This window comes from Phyllopteryx taeniolatus, chromosome 23 (assembly GCF_024500385.1).
Source record: "Phyllopteryx taeniolatus isolate TA_2022b chromosome 23, UOR_Ptae_1.2, whole genome shotgun sequence".
In the NCBI taxonomy this organism is placed as follows: Eukaryota; Metazoa; Chordata; class Actinopteri; order Syngnathiformes; family Syngnathidae; genus Phyllopteryx; species Phyllopteryx taeniolatus.
Genome location: NC_084524.1, coordinates 4,274,883 through 4,294,190, shown reverse-complemented (window position 1 = coordinate 4,294,190; position 19,308 = coordinate 4,274,883). Strand labels below are relative to the sequence as shown.

General features: G+C 51.0%; 2 protein-coding genes across 13 annotated transcripts; one reads left to right on the top strand and one right to left on the bottom strand.

The window, feature by feature from the left end:
- The first annotated feature begins 2,405 nt into the window (after positions 1-2,405).
- On the top strand, positions 2,406-16,803 carry arhgef11 (Rho guanine nucleotide exchange factor (GEF) 11). Of its 12 annotated transcripts, XM_061763429.1 has the most exons (42): positions 2,411-3,650; positions 4,010-4,024; positions 4,151-4,242; positions 4,324-4,428; positions 4,687-4,736; positions 4,812-4,869; positions 5,082-5,260; positions 5,389-5,460; positions 5,532-5,639; positions 5,729-5,777; positions 5,879-5,919; positions 5,989-6,081; positions 6,864-6,932; positions 7,302-7,406; positions 7,537-7,635; positions 7,890-7,932; positions 8,025-8,121; positions 8,192-8,314; positions 8,467-8,490; positions 8,561-8,687; positions 8,751-8,844; positions 8,972-9,001; positions 9,628-9,751; positions 9,830-10,033; positions 10,235-10,282; positions 10,360-10,508; positions 10,721-10,861; positions 10,942-11,018; positions 11,325-11,450; positions 11,526-11,643; positions 11,747-11,895; positions 12,068-12,143; positions 12,280-12,438; positions 12,516-12,597; positions 12,955-13,032; positions 13,280-13,335; positions 13,401-13,520; positions 13,792-13,905; positions 13,988-14,086; positions 14,153-14,343; positions 14,623-14,740; positions 14,830-16,803. In XM_061763429.1, the coding sequence occupies exons 1-42, from the start codon at positions 3,616-3,618 to the stop codon at positions 14,877-14,879; spliced, it is 3,987 nt and encodes a 1,328-aa protein (XP_061619413.1). In that variant the 5' UTR covers positions 2,411-3,615; the 3' UTR covers positions 14,880-16,803. The 12 variants fall into 12 exon arrangements, 11 of the variants coding, with proteins under 11 accessions (XP_061619407.1, XP_061619408.1, XP_061619416.1 ...); XM_061763423.1 differs by having other exon boundaries at positions 2,410-3,650; positions 5,882-5,919; positions 13,988-14,343; XM_061763424.1 differs by having other exon boundaries at positions 2,410-3,650; positions 9,637-9,751; positions 13,988-14,343.
- gal3st3 (galactose-3-O-sulfotransferase 3) lies at positions 16,250-19,304 on the bottom strand. Its single transcript, XM_061763443.1, has 4 exons — positions 19,135-19,304; positions 18,700-18,827; positions 18,326-18,431; positions 16,250-18,108 (listed from the first exon to the last, which is right to left on the bottom strand). Exons 3-4 carry the CDS (start codon positions 18,412-18,414, stop codon positions 16,905-16,907), a joined length of 1,293 nt encoding a protein of 430 aa, XP_061619427.1. The 5' UTR covers positions 18,415-18,431; positions 18,700-18,827; positions 19,135-19,304; the 3' UTR covers positions 16,250-16,904.
- Positions 19,305-19,308: the final 4 nt, after the last annotated feature.

Here is a 19,308-nt window from a genome sequence, read left to right as displayed (position 1 = left end):
CCTTAAGGCAAATAATGCATCTGTGGTACTCTTTCTCGGCATGAAACCATACTGTTGCTCGCAAATACTCACTTCTGTCCTGAGTCTAGCCTCCACTACTCTTTCCCATAACTTCATTGTGTGGCTCATCAACTTTATTCCTCTATAGTTGCCACAGCGCTGCACATCACCTTTGTTCTTAAAAATGGGCACCAGTACACTTTTCCTCCATTCCTCAGGCATCTTCTCACGCACTAGAATTCTATTGAACAAGCTGGTCGAAAACTCCACAGCCACCTCTCCGAGATGCTTCCATACCTCCACAGGAATGTCATCAGGACCAACTGCCTTTCCATTTTTCATTCTCTTTAATGCCTTTCTAACTTCCCCCTTACTAATCATTGCCACTTCCTGGTCCACCACACTTGCCACTTCTACTCTCCCTTCTCTATCATTTTCCTCATTCATCAACTTCTTTCCATCTAGCTAGCACACTGCTGGCACCAGTCAACATATTTCCATCTCTATCCTTAATCACCCTAACCTGCTGCACATCCTTCCCATCTCTATCCCTCTTTCTGGCCAGCCTGTATAGATCCTTTTCTCCTTCTTTAGTGTCCAACCTGCCATACATGTCATCATATGCCTCTTGTTTTGCCTTTGCCACCTCTACCTTTGCCCTGTGTCGCATCTCAATGTATTCCTTTCGCCTCTCCTCGGTCCTCTCAGTGTCCCACTTCTTCTTAGCTAACCTTTTTCCTTGTATGATTTCCTGTACTGTGAGGTTCCACCACCAAGTCTTCTTATCTCCCTCCTTTCCTGCCAGAAGATACACCAAGTACTCTCCTGCCTGCTTCTCTGATCACCTTGGCTGCAGTGGTCCAGTCTTCTGGAAGCTCCTCCCGTCCATCGAGAGCCTGTATCACCTCTCCCCGAAAAGCTGCACAACACCCGTCCTGTCTCAGCTTCCACCACATGGTTCTCTTCTCTGCCTTTGTCTTCCTAATTTTCCTCCCCACCTCCAGAGTCATCTTACACGCCACCATCCTATGCTGTCTAGCCACACTCTCCCCTTCCACTACCTTACAGTTGGTAACCTCCTTCAGATTACATCGTCTGCACAAGACGTAATCCACCTGTGTGCTTCTACCTCCGCTCTTGTAGGTCACCCTATGGTCGTGCCTCTTCTGGGAAAAAAGTGTTCACTACAGCGATTTGCATCCTTGTTGAAAAGTCTACCACCATCTGTCCCTCCAAGTTCCTTTCCTGGATGCCGTACTTACCCATCACTTCTTCATCACCCCTATTACCTTCACCAACATGTCCATTACAATCTGCACCAATTACGACTCTCTCTCTGTCTGGGATGCTCAGAACTACATCGTCTAGCTCCTTCCAGAATTTCTCTTTCACCTCTAGGTCACATCCTACCTGTGGGGCATAGCCACTAATCACATTACACACAACACCCTCAACTTCAAATTTCAGCCTCATCACTCGATCTGATACTCTTTTCACCTCCAAGACATTCTTAGCCAACTCTTCTTTTAAAATAACCCCAACTCCATTTCTCTTCCCATCTACACCATGGTAAAATAATTTCAACCCTGCCCCTAAACTTCTAGCCTTACTGCCTTTCCACCTGGTCTCCTGGACACACAATATATCAACCTTTCTCCTAATCATCATCTCAACCAACTCCCGAGATTTTCCTGTCACAGTCCCCACATTCAGTTCTAGGCTCTGTGTTTTCCTCTTCTCTTTCTGCCGAATAATCCGCTTTCCACCTCTTCTTCTTCTTTGACTTCGACCCACGGTAGCTGAATTTCCAACGGCGCCCCGCAGGTTGACGGCGCCGGTGGCGGACGTTGTTAACCCGGGCCACGACCGATCCGGTATGGAATTCTTTGGATGTGAACGCTCATATTTGTTTGGCAAGGTTTTAAGCCGGATGCCCTTCCTGACGCAACCCTCTGCATTTATCCGGGCTTGGGACCGGCCTACAGTTTGCACTGACTTGTGCCCCCCCATAGGGCTGCATTGAATTCAGAAATATATAAAGCCATAATAATACAAAAATATAAATGTATAAAAATCTTAATACTTCAAAACTAAAGAAAAAACAAAAATACACTGTAAAGAAATAATCAGACAATTAAAATTATTTAAATGCTTGGGAAATAACTAAAGAACTACTCGAAACCCAAAAATACATAAAGTGAAGTTTAAAAAAAAACAAACAAAAAAACCTAATGCCTTTTTATGAATAAAGGCCAATTGTACACACACACAAGAAATTTTAAAACAAAACAAATAAAGGGGTGAGAGAGTAGAGAAGGAGACATAACTTTCAAACTCCCACTTTCCAAATGAATGCTCCAAAATGCACATTTGAAACACACGAGACGCCTGCCCACAAGGGGGCGCTGCGTTCGCGCAGGAAGAGGAAGTACATGGCCGCGGATGCCCCGGAGCAGCAGCAGCAACAAAAACAACACCCTCATTCGGTCACCGTCTGGGATTTGTGTGGCTTTTTGGGTGCTTGCGGCGAGGACCTTGTGCATTGGCGAAGCACGCAAGGCAGACGTCGGTGTATTTTTGGGGGGGCCGTGTCGCCGAGGCGGACTTACGCTTGAATGGCTGCTAGCCGGCTAGCATTGATGCACCTTTAACCTCTTGTGTGGATTTGCACCAGCAGTAGTGAATGCACTGGCCCAATTGTCGTTCATAAAGCACCTATAGTGTGGCCGAGTCGCACTTTACCCGCACATTACTCATTCGCATTTTTTAAATTGTTATTCGCGACCTCCGACGGGAGCGCCGTGTTAGCTTTCCGCAAACCCGAGAATGGGGCGCTTTGGGCGGCCATAACACTCGACGTCGACCGAGCCGTTAAGCTAACGTCGGCCCGGTAACGCCACACCAACGTTCTGTTCAATCCTGAATAAAGTTGCGCCTAATTGGTTATTTTTGCGCGTTAAATTTGTAAATACATTAGGAGCGGCCAATGTTGGTTCACCTGCCAGGCAGCCAGCTAGCAGTCGACGTCCACCTCTCGCGTGTCTGTTGTAATTTCCCAACATTTCATGTGCCAAGGTACCTATTTTACATGAGAAAAAAAAATAATGGCCTTTTACCAAACATTAAAGGCACAAAAAGTGGCTACGCACTTTAATTTTGTACCTTCCGCCATCTAGTGGAAGAACATTTAGTTGTTATGCGTGTCACTATACATCGCTGGCGTAGATGGATGAAAATAAGATGCATTGTATGTTGTCAGTAAAATAATTTTCAGACTAATTATGTGGAATTGGGTCGTTTCCCAACACGCACCGGTTGGAAATCGCTGGGCTGCAGTGTGCTCCTCGAGCTAATCTTGCTCACGAGCCTTCGCTTGGACATGTTGAAGTTTTAAGCAATGTGGTGTTCTCTTCATACTGACCGGCAAAGTGTTGCGACATATGTGGACACGAGCGTTTGTTTTATGGATGATGGATACGAGCGTGAGCATCCGCGCGAGAGCGCCGGGAGGAAAATGAGCAGGTTGTACATGTCAGTGTTGTGAAACGGAGCTGTTTGCGAGTGGAACATGGCCGTGACGAGGAAGGCGACAGCAGCGGTTCACTGACTGAAGACATGAGTGTCCGCCAGCCCACCTCCACCCTTGACAGGTAACGTGCACACGGAGCGGAAGGCCGATGCTGACGAAGAATCAAATATGTCCAAATATTGCTTTTACGTGAAACTGGTTAGGGACCGCTGGTGTGTGTGTGTGTGTGTGTGTGTGTGTGTGTGTGTGTGTGTGTGTGTAGGGTAGCAGTCCTTTTTTTTTTTTTTTTTTTTTAGTTAGTTTTCCCTAATCAGATGTTTGGCTTGAGGAGCGAGAGAGCAACTCAAATGCAACCGAGCGTGAAAAAAACCAACAACGGAAAACGTGTTCATGGAAGTGGGTTTTCAAATTAAACAGCAGCATCTGAACGTCTTCTTTCTCTTTCCCTTTGAATCGCTTTCCGCCTCGTCACGCTTTCAGCCCCTTCGCCGCTTGGTGAGTTGTCAGTTGTGACGCGTGCCCCGCCCTCTTCTCTCTGCTGGACGCTCCGAGTTCTCCGCGCGTGCCCCTGATCTGGCAACCCGTCTTCATCTTCACCCGTCTCTTTGCCCGTCAACGCAGGCTCAGCAGTCTGACCACCGGGGACTCGGAACGCAAGTCGTCCGCCAGTCAGCAGAGGGACCCGCTGGCCGACGTCCCCAGCGAGCGCGCGGGTGAGCGCGGTTTTGACGCGGTAATATCCCCGCCGTGCGGTCCCGGATGTCTCTTTTGATGTCCGCGCGTCACTCTGTCAGGCGCCGGCTTGGTCCAGAGATGCGTGGTGGTGCAGAAGGACCAGCTGGGTTTCGGCTTCACCGTGTGCGGCGAGCGGGTGAAGCTGGTGCAGAATGTGCGAGCAGGTGAGTCACACCAGTCTTGTGTAAAGTATCTGAAAGGATATAATAATACCACCTTAAATTCCATCAATGTGCACTAGCTTTGAGGAAATGCAGTGGCGAAAGTGTGAAAGTTGCCAGAAATATAACCAATGCAAGTCCAGTAACAGGAAGTAGAGTATTTGTACTCCGTTACATTACGAGACTGTGTCAGATGCAAGTTAGCCGGTATTGGTTGGCGAGTCAGCATTTCTCTGCTCATCCTCTCCCTCCTCCTCACAGGCGGGGCAGCCGTCAAGGCCGGAGTCCAAGAAGGAGACCGAATCATAAAGGTGTGGACACTCCCTCGTGGCACACGGCCAATGGGGCGCTTCGTCACCGCTTACTTCCTCTCTGTCCCGCTCCAGGTGAACGGTTCGCTCGTGTCCTCCATGTCCCATCAGGAGGTGGTGAAGCTCATTAAATGTGAGTGCACTGTCGTCGCGACTACAAGTATTTGAAGTCGTTCAAAATAATATTAGGCAGCAAGGCCGTCGTCTTTGCTCATGCCGAAGTGATTCACGATGAATTGAGTTCAAGCTCTAATCGTCGTCGCGTAGCGATAAATTCCACGTGTCAACTCGTCTGTTCAACACCTCGTATGCGTCTTAATGTGCTTTGTCCACGTCGTGGCACAGCTGGAACGTATGTCGCGCTCACCCTGCAAGGACCCCCCCCTTCGCCGTGCTCCTTCCCCGCTGATCCCACACCCAATCAGAGGACGCTTCCTAGCGTTGAGGCTCCACCCCCACCACCTTCACTGTCAGGACTGAGCGGCACTCCCTCTCAAAGAATCACTGGACCCAAACCGCTCCAGGTCAGTGCCAGGTTTTTTTTAAATACAAATGAACACATTACAACATAACATAACATTTTCAGCGTTTTTGTCTGGATTTTATGTATTTTTTTATGGCAATTTTACGCTGCCAAATATCTGAGCTGCAGGACCCCGAGGTGCAGAAGCACGCCTCTCAGATACTTCGGAAGATGCTGCACCAGGAAGAAACGGAGCTGCAGGTAACCCGCACGCGGCGATGACATCACGGCGGCGGGTTGCGTCAGTCCCTGCGTTGCTGTGCGCTTTCCAGGTCTTAATGGAGGAGCAGTCGCGGAATCCGTCGCCGTCTCTGGAAGAGCGAATCGAAAGCGCCAAGAGGCGAGCCCGTCAAGTGCGCGTCAAGCTTCAGCAGGACGCAGTGAGGATGCCCGCTGGCGCCTTTGTGATAGCCGTCGATGTCTCCCGCCCTTCTCCCAACAAATGTTTTGCCTTTTTGTGCGCCTCCAGGAGGGAACGCGGTCGGAATGCGTCAACCGCGCCGTCACGGGAGGCGAAGGTTCGTGTCCTCGTGTGAGCGGTCAAGGCATCAAAGTAGTAACTTTTGCTAAAACTCCTCCTCGTCCTCTTCTCTTCCTCCTCCTCCTCCTCTTCCTCCAGCAGGACGCTTGTCGCTGGACTCGAGCGAGGGCGACATGGAGGTACGCTTCCCGTTCTCCCGCCTCGCACCCTGGCATGTTTGTGATTGTGCCCCTCCCCGTCCCTCCCAGGCCTTTGAAAGTCCCCACTCATCCCCCTCATCTTCCTTCCGGAGCTTTCTACACCGCCGGCAGAGCTCCAACACGTGCCCGCTCTCTGATTCGGTGAGCACTTCCTGTTTGCTGTGACGTTACCTCCTGCCACGTGACGGCTCGGGCAGACAGAGGGTGCGTCTCGGGTCGCTTGATTGCAACCGTCCTCTCTCTTTAATGCGTGGACCCCAGCCCAGAATTCGTTCTCGCACGTCCAGATTATCGAGGATCTTAATCGAGGAGTGAGTGGTAGCAGCTAATTCACGAACTGGCTAATCGGAAAAGGTTCTATTATTCTTTCCATAATTGGGTCATAAGACCTTTTAAAAAGGAATCATGCAAATTGCTTGAGAACATTTAGGACGTGTCCCGAAAGTTACGCAAGCTACAGTCAGGGTTTTCTGAAATAAATTCACAAATACCAAGCTTAGCCTGGCGATAACAACACTGACAAGAGAAATGCGAGTAAAGAGCAACGTTTTCGATTGATTTACTGTACGTATTTGCATGTCACTACAAATATGTGCTGCAAGCGAGAGAGGCGGGCGCATTAAGTAGAAACAATAATTCTGCTACTGACAATTAATTTGTGCCACGTTATTTTTAATTGTGGTCTGCGTCAAGAGAACATGTCATTTCTCCAAGCATTTGTCCCTCCTCGTTCAAAAACGTTGCAAATAAACAATTGTGACGCACTCACCGAGTGTTAAGTCGAAAAGTTGTTCGCCGCATACCTTCCTCGCCTCCATCGTTATCATCATCATCATCATCACGATGGATGCCTCCTGATGCTTACCCAAGTTCACATTCCTGACTGTTTGAGCTGGAAATTGTGTGTGTGTGTTGGCTGGCAGAGCGGCAGAGCCCAGATCATCGGGCCTGAGGAAGAAGACGAGGAAGACGACAATTACGTGTTCAATGAGGTGAGCCTTTCTCAGCTCCAGTTTTCCATTGGCCGGCAATGGGGCACTCGAGTCATATGACCTGACTCGAGTCAGACTTAAGTCACCAATTTTTGGACTTACAAAAGACTCGTCAAAGAGTTGGACTTGGTATTTACTTGCCAGTAACACATTCACTGCCATTGACGGCTTTAGAAGTCAAATATCCATGTTAACTGGGAAGGCTGGCAGTGAATGAATGAAATAATATGTGAACGTGTTAGTACAGCGAACGAACACAAGTGCAGATACAGAATACGAAGCAGCAAATGTGCGGGTACACTGAGCGAGACTGTCTGACTTATGATTTGCTTAACCCAGATAATGACTTGACTCCACCCACTAACGCAGATGGACGGCCCCTTCCAGGACATGGAGCTGCTGAAGTTGCGGCCCGCCCACATGACCATCTTCCTTAGATACGTCTTCACGCAGCTTCTGGACCCCAACCCGCTGGTCAGTTGCCCTGAAGTTATTGTTGCTTGACGTATTTTATATATATATATATATATACACACATATATACACACACACACACAACCACATATAACAATACGTGCCTTGACGTTGTCTGTGTGCACTGCAGCTCTTCTACCTGTCGGTGGAGGCTTACCTGGGCGCCGCGCCCAAAGACGCCCGCTCCCTGGCTCCGCAGATCTGCTCCCATTTCCTCGATCCGGACGCCGTACGTACCGCCGCCGTGTTGTTGTCGTTAGGATGTTCGACTCGCTAATTGGGCTGGGCGATAGGACCTGACAATCGAATTGTTTGAGCGTGTTTTATAAATCCAAGTTGAAAAATGCCATTGTGGCACTTGCAGCCTTTGTGTTTTTTTGTGGGTGTGGCCATCTGAGGAAAAAGAAAAGAAAAAAAATCATTAAAATTGATAAGCCTCCCAGCTCTTGTCACTACTAAACACTGCATTCAATGTTGTTTTAGCCCTTGAAGCTCAAAGTACCAGAAGACTACCTTACAGACATCGGTAAGAACGGTAGCGAGAGGCGGTCGTGTTCTCTTCTGTTGTGGCGGCGTGTTGCCTCAACACGTTTTGTTTTTTGTTTTTTGTCCTGCCAGAGAGCCGCTTACACTCTCAGGAGGACGTCCGCGGGCCGCTGTGTGAGCTGCAGCAGCAGGTGCTGCCCCACATCCAGGACCAGCTTCTGGACTACAGGTACGTCGGGGACCAGTGGTGAGCGCCCTTCTCGTGCGCCTAATCCAAGCTGGCGTTTTATTTTGGACAGGAACAAGCAAATGATGGGCCTGGGCGCGCTCTTTGGCGAAACTGACCTGCTGCTGCTGGACGGTGACCCGCTGAAAGAGCGTCAGGTGGTGGAAAAGCAGGTCACCGCCCTCTGGGAGATCCTGTAAGTCCGCATTGAACTTGAACTCATTGCAGAGGTGATTGGGGGGGGGGGGTCTGAAACCTGAGGAGTCGGGCTTGAAACTTGCGGACTCATTCCGCACACCTGAGCTGCTCTCCTGCCCCTTAACGTCTGGCTTTGTGTTCCCGCCACAGGTGCAAGCACGAAGAGGACAGAAGGTAAACAAGAATACAAAAGTCCGAGCCTATTGTTCCCGCCTCCTCTCTGCAGCGTCCCCTCTTTGCCCAGCTCCCCGCTGGCGTCGGCCGTGCTTCTGTACCTGCGCCACGCCGGCGTCAAGCTGCGAGACTCCAAGGCGTTCCCCGGTTTGAGCACCGAGAAGGAAAAGTGGCTCACGTTCCTCAAGACCAAAAAGGTAGCAAACGCCGGCGTGAGCGCGCTGGTCGCGGCTGCTTCATGCCTGCCGTCGTCTCCTCAGCTGAGTGGCGCCAAGAAGGAGAAAGACGGCGAGGACAGGAAGAGGAATCCCATCCTGAAGTACATCGGGAAACCTCGGAGCGCATCGCAGTCCAGTAGGCACACAGTCATCGTATTTTTAGCATCGATGGACAACTACTTCTTATTGGTGTTATTTGTATTATTTCTATGATTTGACGTTCTCATTTTGCGCTTTCTGTCGGCTTGTTTTTGCTTTCATAGCATTCCATGTCCCGTTGTCCCCTGCCGAAGGTACTTTTTCCCTCTTGTGCCGTCTTCTTGACCTCCATCGTGCCTTCCTGTTCGGGCTGGTGAAATGGCCTTAAAAATAAAATCGACAATTAAAATTCGATTTCCAATTTTAATTGATTTTTTTTTGTTCGTTCCCCCTTTGCTCGTGGAACAAGCAAATGACAGTATTATTCAAAACTAGTTTTGCGTTTTTGTTTTCTTTATTTCTTCTGATGAAACGTTGAAACAGTTTTTTACTTTTGATTTATTTAGTTTTTTTCCCCCAAGCATTAACTTCAACCAACTGAAAGAAATAATTTCAAATATGATTTCTTTACATATAAAATGATGATAATTGCTTCTCAGGGGGGGAATACAATAGAATCCCTTGCTTCCGTTTTATGAAAACTTTGAACCAGGAAAGCTGGAAAAGCTGCAAAATCAAATCGTCTTGAGCAATAAACTGGACCTTCTTGATGAATTTCCCAGCCCCGCTTCCTTTATCGTTGTTCTGTCTCTTCTTCACCTCCATGTTTGTTGTTGTGACTTCAGCTGGTTTGAGTCTGTCTCCTTTTGTGAACCGTCGTCCTGCTCGACAAGCAACTGCAGCTTTGTGCGTGTTTGCGTTTTTGTACGCGTCTGCACAGTGCGACTAGGAAGCGTCAGGAACATCATTCAGCAGTTTGAGAACAACTCGGAGACCGGAGCCGAGGACGGCGGCGACCCGCAGGTGGCGTTGTCCGGCGGGCAGGGTGAAGACGGCGTGGCCCGGTAGGACACGTGACACCCGCCCGCGAGACGGGTTTCGACGGGTCGATGATGATAGTGCGACATGATGTGCGGTTGCAGCCCGACGGCCTCCGTGCGTCTGGCACGCAGCGAGTCTTTGAAGGCTCAGGGCGAAGGTCGGCGGCGGGGCGTCGCGTCATGCGGCGAGTCCGTCCCCCGCTCTCGCAGCGACGTGGACATGGAGGACCCCGGTGAGGAGAGGGACGGGCCAGGCCTCAGACTGCAGCACAGCGCCTCGTCGTCGGCGTCCGGCAGCTCGGCCAGGTTGGGCGCGATTTACTGACGAGAGTGCATCCCGAAAGTATTCACAGCGCTACACTTTTTCCAAAATGTAGTTACACATTTATTCTAAATTGATGAATTGATGAATTGAAATTAGGGTGTACTGCAGCAAAATGTGGAAAAAGGTGAAGCACAGTGAATACTTGACGTTGACGTGTCACGTGTGTCTCCGTTCACGTCCAGATCTCTGGAGAACCCCACACCGCCGTACACGCCGCGCTCCATCCGCAGGTGACACCCGACGCCGTCCCTCGCCAGTCGCGCGCCCGCTACAGATGAATGACGGCGTTAAAAATACTCTGACACAGGAGCATGGAGTCGCCGCTGACCCTGCTGCTGGACGCCGGCGCCCCCGAGGAGGAGGCGTGCGAGGGTCAGAACTGGCAGGAGACTGTGCCACCTCAGCTCTTGGCCACGCTCGGCCCGAAGGAGGTGGAGCGCCAGGCGGTCATATACGGTGCGAATGGAACCGCAGTTTGCCGCCGTGTCGCGGAAGAAATTACTCTCGAGTCATTTCATAAACTCGAGTAGCCTTGCCTTGAATCGTGAAAATTCATACTGTATTATAATTGCTTTATAAGGGCCACAAATAAGGTTTACATGTCAGATAGAAAAGTTTCCCACGCGTTAGAGCCTTCGCGTAAAGCGAGATTTTGTTGTTGTTGGCAGAGCTCTTCACGACCGAGGCGTCGCACCTGCGCACACTCCGAGTCCTGGACCAGGTCTTCTTCCAGAAGATGCGAGCCGTGCTCAGCGCCGACGAGCTGGCCTGCATCTTTCCCAACCTGCCGCAGGTCTACGAGCTGCACGGTGCGTACGCCCGCCGGCATTCGGACGTCGCCGCGTGGGGTGAGCCTCCAGCGTCAACGCGTTTGCGCTTTGCTCTTCAGCCAGTCTGTGCGAGGCCATGAGGAAGCGGCGAGAGTCCGTCATCGTTCAAGACATCGGCGATGTCGTGTTGGCGAGGGTGAGCCCGATATCTGCCAGTGGTTGACGCCCCCCGAAATACAAAATGTTCCAAATGTCCGGCTGGCTATCAGCTGGTGGCTAACACTAGCCGCTACTCCTCTAACATGACGCAATCGAAGGTGGCGTCTTTTGCGTATTGCAGAGAGAGCTTAAAAAAATTAAAAAAAAATGCAGAGAGGAGCTAATAGGTGCGGTTTTCAGCAAATATTTTCGTGATATTCTGCAGAAAATTGTGCGTGTAGATGTTTGATTACAGTCGTCGTTCCACGTGTGCGTGCGCTTGCGCCGATGTATATTTGTCCAGTTTGAGGGTGCCGCCGGGGAGGAGTTTCAGGAGCAGGCGTCCCAGCTGTGCAGGCAGCAGTCTCAGGCGCTGGAGCTCATTAAGAGCAAACAACGCAAAGACCCCCGCTTTGCCCACATTGTCCAGGTAGGCGCAGGCCGGCCTCCGGCCCCCCGTGCCCAGACGGGCGCCGTGCTTCGTGTGACGCTGTGACTCGTGCAGGAGTGCGAGGCGAGTCGCCACTGTCGCCGTCTGCAGCTCAGAGACCTGCTGGTGTCCGAAATGCAGAGGTTGACCAAGTACCCGCTTCTTCTGGACAACATCATCAAGCACACCGAGGGTGAGCGCCCGCGCTCGTGACCACGCTTAGCATCACGTGCGCACACAGCTGTACCAACCACGCTCGCTTTTTTTTTTTTACCCCCTCCTTTTTTTTTACCAAGACACCTCCGCCGACCTTCCCGCCCTCCAGCGGGCGCAGGCCTGTTGCCGTGGAATCCTGCAGGCGGTCAACGAGGTGGTCAGGGAGACTGAAGACCGCCACCATCTGAGCAAGTACCAACGCAGACTGGATGTGGCGCCACAGTTCAAGGTAATCTTGTGACTAACCCAACATAGCTGTGGCTCGTCGACGAACAGAAATTGGCATAGAACGTTCCAATATTTGTAAACCTTCAGATCGCTTTAAAAAAAAAAAATTCCACAATATCGCATTGTCTGCCCACCGGCCCGTTGGCATGTTTCACTTCCCGTCTTGTTGGCAGGGTCTGGACCTGAGCACCAAGAAGATGATCCACGAGGGTCCGCTCGTCTGGAAAGTCAGCAAGGACAAGCAGTTAGGTCAGTGGAATTTGGGGAATGAAGAGTTTAACAGTCGGGAATTTGAACTGGGAAATATTGAGGGTCATTTAATTTGGTGTCAAGAATGAAACGCACCCGACATTTTTCCACCCTCTTGCAACGCTGCCGCCGTCAGACATCCACGCGCTGCTCCTGTCCGACTGCCTGCTGCTGCTGCAGCGCGGCCCCGACGAGCGTCTGCTGTTGCGTCACCCGTCCCGCTGGCTGGGCGGGGGCGGCGGAGACAGCCCGCTGGTCAAGTTGGACTCGCTGCTGGTGCGCTCGGTCGCCACAGGTGAGCTCGGCGTTGCAAAAGGCACCGCGCCTGCGCCCCCCGCCCCCTCCGCTGTCAACTCATTCCCGCCCCCGCAGACAACAAAGCGCTCTACGTCATCAGCGCTACCGAGAGGCAGATCTACGAGCTGGCGGCGGGGACGGCGTCGGAGAAAAACACGTAAGCTCTCGTCACCGACCTCCCCGACTTTGGGTCTGCGTCTGGAATCAATCACTCATTCTCCACTCCCTGCTATTCAATGATTTCTCGTTTATCGCGAGAGGTATGTCGAGAACATGAAAACCGGCAATGTAGCGAGAGCGACGAGATTCGATGTTTCCCGCGACCGCCCTCGTTCTCCTCCGCTTTTTCAGAATGCGTTGCGGGACGCGTTGAGAGCGCTCTGCTCACGACACATTCCAACGGCGCTCGAAAATGAGGAAGTCACTCTATTTGGGGGCGCTGTGTTTTCGGGAGCGATTCCGAACACGGCCTCCGTGTGTTTTTAGCAGAGCGTGACACGTGCTTGCGTTTCAGCTGGAAGGACTTTTTGGAGAAGACCGTCGCCTCTGCTGCCAGCCCACGCCCGAGCAATTACGGCTCAGCGGCCACTGCGTGAGTACACGTCCTGGTTAGTCTCCTATTTGTTTACGGCAGTTTTAACTGTTTTTTTTCCCTAAAATTATTGAATGAAAATGTACTGAGATCTTTTTTTTTTTTTTTTTTTTTGTTATTATTCTTTTCTGTCATTAAATAATTGCTTAGTTGATTTTGTACATAGTGAAATAATTCAAGGATCTTTTTTTTTTGTTTTTTTTTTCCTCTCTTTTTTCTTCTTCTTCCCCCCACCCCCCTCCACCAGCTCTCCCAGTCTTGGCACTGCATCCTCGGTGGCAGGTGCGGGCTGCGCCTACGCAGGTACACGCCGCTCCGCCCGTTCTCCCCGCAAGCCGCAGCGCACGCTGACACTTGACTTTCTCCAGAAAACGCCGCGAGGGCCCGGAACGACGCCGCGGCCGTCTCTGCGGCTTGCGGCCGGTCGGGAGAACTGTACCGCCGTGAAGGACACGCCGTGGGTGTGGCAGATGCGGCGTTGCAGGACGGTAAATGGGACAAATTCACAATATTATTTATGGAAGTTGATGCAAGTTAAAAAAAAAAAAAAAAAAAACTCAGGTAAAGAAAAACCTGTTTTAAATAATGATTTGCTTTTCCTCTTAGCGAAGGGAATAAAATTGATGAAAGTTGGAAATTGGATTTTGATGCATAAAGTCTGAGATTTGATTTTCAGGCCGTATCGCCCAGTCCAAGTGTAAACGGGCTTTCATTTTCAATTTGAATTATGTATGTCTTTATTTTTTTTGACCCCGCCAGTGGAAACGCTGCGGCAGCTCCTCTTCCTCGACGCCCACGAGGACGGCTGGAGCTCCGCCTTCCGAAGCCCGGCCGACGCGCAGAATCTCCACGGCGCTCAGGTCGTAAGAAAGGGTAAAGCTGTTTGGCGAGATATCGATACGGTGACTCTTGACACTCCATTTTTTTTTCACACTCACACATATCCTTTGCTTAGCGATGGTGGCAGCTTCTTCTTACTCTGTCCCTGATGACATCACTGATGATGTCATGGCAAAATCTGAGCAGTCGCCGGCGAGCCGGGCCGCAGCGCACGGTAATGGCGACCCCCACCCGCCCGCGCGGCGTTGTCGTCTGATCGGTCGTTTTCCATCTCGAACAGGAAATGTATTTTACCTGGTCGCGCCCGAACGGCGAGGCGAGAGCGCCGCCGACCCGGCGGACGGAGAAGCGGAAAGCGACGTGTCGGGGAGGTGCGGCGAGGAGGCGTTGCGGCAGAGTCACGTGATCAAAAACGTGGAGGAGGTCTTCCACACCATCGAGAACTTGATGAGCAAGCTGCGTCAGCTCAAGGTGAGCTCGCGGGCAGCCATCTTGTCACATGGCCGTAATTTGGCAGACAGACTTAATGGAAAGGATGACGCGCTGCGGTGACCCCTAACGGAACAAGCCCAAAACAAAAGAAGAATTCACGTCAATGTCGTCATTGATATTTTTTTGGACGGACTAAATTCACGCAGCGCGCTCATGCGCTGCCGCCGCTCGAGCTTCGAACACGTTAGCGACGAAACGTCGACAAATGGAGTAGTGTGTACCGTCGGCGGCCGTCTTCACCGTATTCTCTCTCTGCAGGACATCGAGGGCGAGCACCGCAAACTGCTGACGTCGCTCCGGGAGCCGTCGGCACGTCGGGAGGAGGAGGAGGAGCGGGCGTGCCGCCGCCGCGCTCCGGACCGCGGCTCGGCGGACGGTGAGCCGCGGCGGTCCGAAAGCAACGCGGCAGCTCTGCGCGTCCGTCCGCCCTTCGTCCCTAACTCGCTCTATTTGTCGATCCCGCAGGCAAGGAAGGAAGTCCCACCCAGCCCAGGATTCAGTCCACTGGATTGTGAGAGCCACTGGAAGCACCCCAAATGGGACCTCCAGTCACCCAGCACTTTAGCCACAATGCAGACCCCCGTCTCACCCTTAGCCCGCTTGACTGCGTTTGGCTTGTCTTAGGCCAGCGGTTCTCAAACTGGGGTCTCCGAGCCCGGAGCTTGCAAAACAATTTGCCGTAAATTATTATTATTATTATTATTTCGTGTCATTTACTCCAAAAAGTGCATACCTACTGTACAAATGGGGACCGGCCCGCCAATATAACAAATGTAAGAAACCAATCCCTGCTTTGGGTCTATAAAGGCGCAATATTAGAAAAATAAAGTTGCTTTTTTTTTTTTTTTTTTTAAATGCACTTGTTAAGATAAGACTTTATTCCCCCAGTAAACATTTAGTTGGCTGTTAATAATAGTTTGGTTTTAACTTTGAAAAATGTTTATTCTCATAAGATTACCACTCAAATACATCTTTTGTTCTTGTAAAGATGGATTTTATTTTAATTATTTTTTTTTTTTGGGGGGGGAAATACAAATGGATTTGTCACCCCCCCCCCCCCAAAAAAAAAAATAGGCCACTTTTTAATTCCTGATGGCACTTCGGGGTTTCAAGTGGTGGTAATGTTTCATCGGCGTTAGGATTATGAGGGACCCAAAAAGTTTGAGAACTCCTGTCTCAAAGGCCACGGCCTCGACTGACTGAACTTCTTAGCGGGAAAAACAAGCTGTGCAAAGATATGCTAAGCTTTCCAGCTCCTGCTGGTGGGCTTTTTGAAAAAACATTTTTTATTATTATTTTTTTTTTGCTTACTGTTGTGTTGTGGAATCACGAAGAAAAGCCACGCTGACGCGTTTCACTTCCGAGCTGACGGACTCTACCAAAGTAAAAAAAAAAAAAAAAAAAAAAAAAACAACAGCATCTACCGAGTGTGACGAAGACCGGAACTGATCGGTGAGTCTACCTCCACGGCCGCAAGCGGGCGCTCTTGACGTCGTGTTGTCGTTCTCAAGGAGTTGCACAAGTGAAGCTACTGTAAGTTGTCATGTTTTCTGTGTTCGTGACATTCAAGTCACACAACCGACGTGTTGTTGTTGGCGATGGTTGTATGAAAAAGCCATTTGAGCAACTATTCGGTATCCTTGAAATCCATTTTAAGGGCCCTGTAGTTCTCCTCATACAATTGAGTGCGCCACCATTTAGAACTTCTCTTTTATTTCTCATCACAGTTGTCAGCTGATTTGGGTCAGCGCGCGCAGTCCAGCTCGTACAACGTGCTTGCCTTTCCAAAATAAATCATGTCATTCAGTACAAACCATTGATGCAAGAATTATTTCGCCCGGTGCCATTGCGCGCACGCACACGCGGTCCTAGTTTTCGTGGACCGAACCTGAGAAATAAAGCGGCCGTTGGCGACAACATACAAAGATCGACTTCACGTTAAGTCTCATCCATTCAACGAAATGAAATGTTCACAGTTTCGAAACGTGTTTGTGTGCTTTCCCCCATCAAAAATAGACTTTGTTTTATGAATTTACAATATGTGTGTGTATATATATATGTGTGTACAGTATCTCACAAAGTGAGTCCACCCCTCAGAATTTTGTAATTTAAAAAAAAATAATAATAATAATTTCATGGGACAACACTGACAAAACGACAATTCCCTGTCCCGTGAATGTGCCGGAAAACATTGCCCAATCCAAATATTGACACTTTGGGCCCAATTTGGACATTTTCTCCTAGGGGGTGGCCTCACTTTTGTTGCCTGCGGTTTATTCATGAATGGCTGTATATTTACGGTTATGGACGCTTTACGCTGACCGCATTGTAGCAAAGCGTCATTTCACTTCAATGTTGTCCCATTAAAAGATATTTTAAAAAATTCCAAAAATGTGAGGGGTGTGCGATAATGTGTGTGTAATAAAAAAAGAAACACAATCAATTCATTATTCCTTTACGCTTTGGGTCAATCTAACCGACACGAATCAAGCGGATCCCGCAAGCGGTACCCGGACCTTCAAAGTTTGAGAACCCCTGCGTTACGAGGCCCGGTTGTACAGAGATCTTAGTCCTGACGCGGTGGTCGGGCCTGTAGAAGCATCCGGAACCGGGCGCGAGCGCAGCGAGAGTCGTGGCCGGTGGTACCGAACGGATTGTGAGCGCAGCAGAATCCTCGTGTACTGGACCTCGGCCATGACGAGCTTCAGGCAGAGTTCTCTTGCGGAGCTCGAGAACCCGCTGCTCAGATTGGCGGGGAGGTCGTAGCCCATGATGCCGACTTTGGCGCTGGGCTGCCAGGGCCGCAGGTCCTTGTTCTGGATCTGCCCCGCTAATCGGAGAAGAGGCCGCTGGCCGCCGAAGCAGCCGCGCAGCAGCCTCTCTTTGGCGACACGCAGCAGGCGGACCTCCCGGTCCACGCAGGCCGAACCCAGAGCCGCCAGCCGGCGCCACAGCGAAGCGTTGAAGTGATCGTAGAGGTGCGCGTCTATCCAATTCCACGTGCGGATTTTCCCCGCGAGGCCCGGGGTCAGGCGGCGCTTGGAAGCGGGCGCGCGCATGTTGAGCTTCACGTAGACCACGTCGTCCAGGTCCCAGGAGAGGATGTGACGCAGGAGAACCAGCGACTCGTCAAAGTGCTCGGCGATCATCACCAAGGAGAAGACTCGCTCCACCTCGGCTGCGAAGGAGCGCGCGTACGCCGCGTCCGTCGCGGGGCGGTCCTTGTCGCCCCCGAGGTCAAAGGTCAGCGTGTTGCGGGCGTACATGGAGCCCTGGTCTTGCGGGCGATAGTAGCGCCAAGGCCGCTCCAAGAAGGCGTCCAGCGAGCCCTTGGGGACTCTCTTGAAGGTTTTACAGTGCTGGTTGTAGTAACTGAACAGGGACTCAAACATGGCAGCGGGCTCCCTCAGGATGGTGACGTAGCGCGTGTCGTTGGGCATGAGGCGGCGCAGCTCGGCGGCGTTGTAGCGCATGTGGTTGCTGATGACGTTGGGCGGCAGCGTGTGCGGGTGTACGAAGTGCCCGTCGAAGGGTCTCGGGTAGCAGAACTGGTGGCCGCACGCCTGCGTGGGCAGCGCCACCGTCAGGTTGTTGCGCTCGGCAAAGCGGAACAGAAGGTTCTGCACGGTGCTGCTGGCGGTCTTGTGGGTTTTCAGGAAGGCCACGTTGGTGTGCTTGGCCTTCGGACCCGCGGCGGGATGGGGGCGAAGGGCGGGGCACTCGGACCGAAGACGGTCTGCGGTCCTACGAACAGCAAAGCAAAATCGAACAGATGGGCCAGGTCATTTGGAAATGAGCTCAATTTAAAAAAAAAATAAAATACAGGAATTGAAATGCCTTTCTTGTGGCACCTACAGGCAATTCTGACTCAGGCATTCTTACACTCGAGAACAGATCCGACCCGGGTCATGTGTTTCGGGCCTTCCCCCCTCACCCCGGTCGCACCCGGTTCCTCACTCACCGGCTCCAACGGCCGCCGCAGCGCATCAGCAGAGTCACCGTCGTGACGGCGCTGAAGGCCAGCAACATTTTCTTCTGCGACATCCTCATCCTCCGCGTCGCTCCCGCTGCCACCGCAGGAAATGAGGGCACGAGTGAGATGTGACTTCAGGTGGGCTTTGGGCCCACCCCGTCAACGTGAGGACACACAAGCATCATCATCGACATGGGTGGATGTCATGTGAAGTACATGCGGTTAATTTTGCACAAAGCAATGTCAGGGATTGTACAAACTGCCGTTTGCACTGCACGTGGGCGAGGAGAGCCACAGTTGTCGATGCACTTCGAGCTGTTTATAGAACACGAAATTCAGTCTCAAACAATGAAGACACTCACAAGGAGCCGCTGTAGGACGAAATTCACGCCCGGGTGCTCAGACGCAATCGGCCATGTTGTGGACGCCAAGTCAGCGAGCACAGGTGATGCTCCGGTCGTGCGGTCGGGCCCCAGAGTCGTGTTATGTGCTTCATCCAAGAAAAAAACAAAAACAAAAAAACAAAAAAAAAACATGACCATCGTGTTCATAGGGCAGCAGGCGCACCCGATCCAGGGACATGGACCGTTTTAATCTGCAATTGCGGATGAAAAGCCCTTGGAATGCAGCCCAAATGCCGCTAAAACCCGCACCAGAATCTGACGTGGCTTGCGAATTGACATGTGACGTGATGGAGAAAATAAGAATTCGGGTTGTAGGAATTTCCAAAAAATAAAATTACCATCACGCAAAAATGTATAATACGGAGGGGAACACAACAACAGAGCACCACCCACCTTTGTCATCGCCCTGATTTGCACCCACCGCTGCCTCCTCCCGCCGTCAACAAGAATAATCCGGTAATTTGGGTATAATTCTGCCCCTCAAATTTCAAATCTACATAATTTCAAGCCTGAACCAAACGGGTCCAATGCCCGTAAACGAACTAAAATGCTCTTTTCGGCCATTGT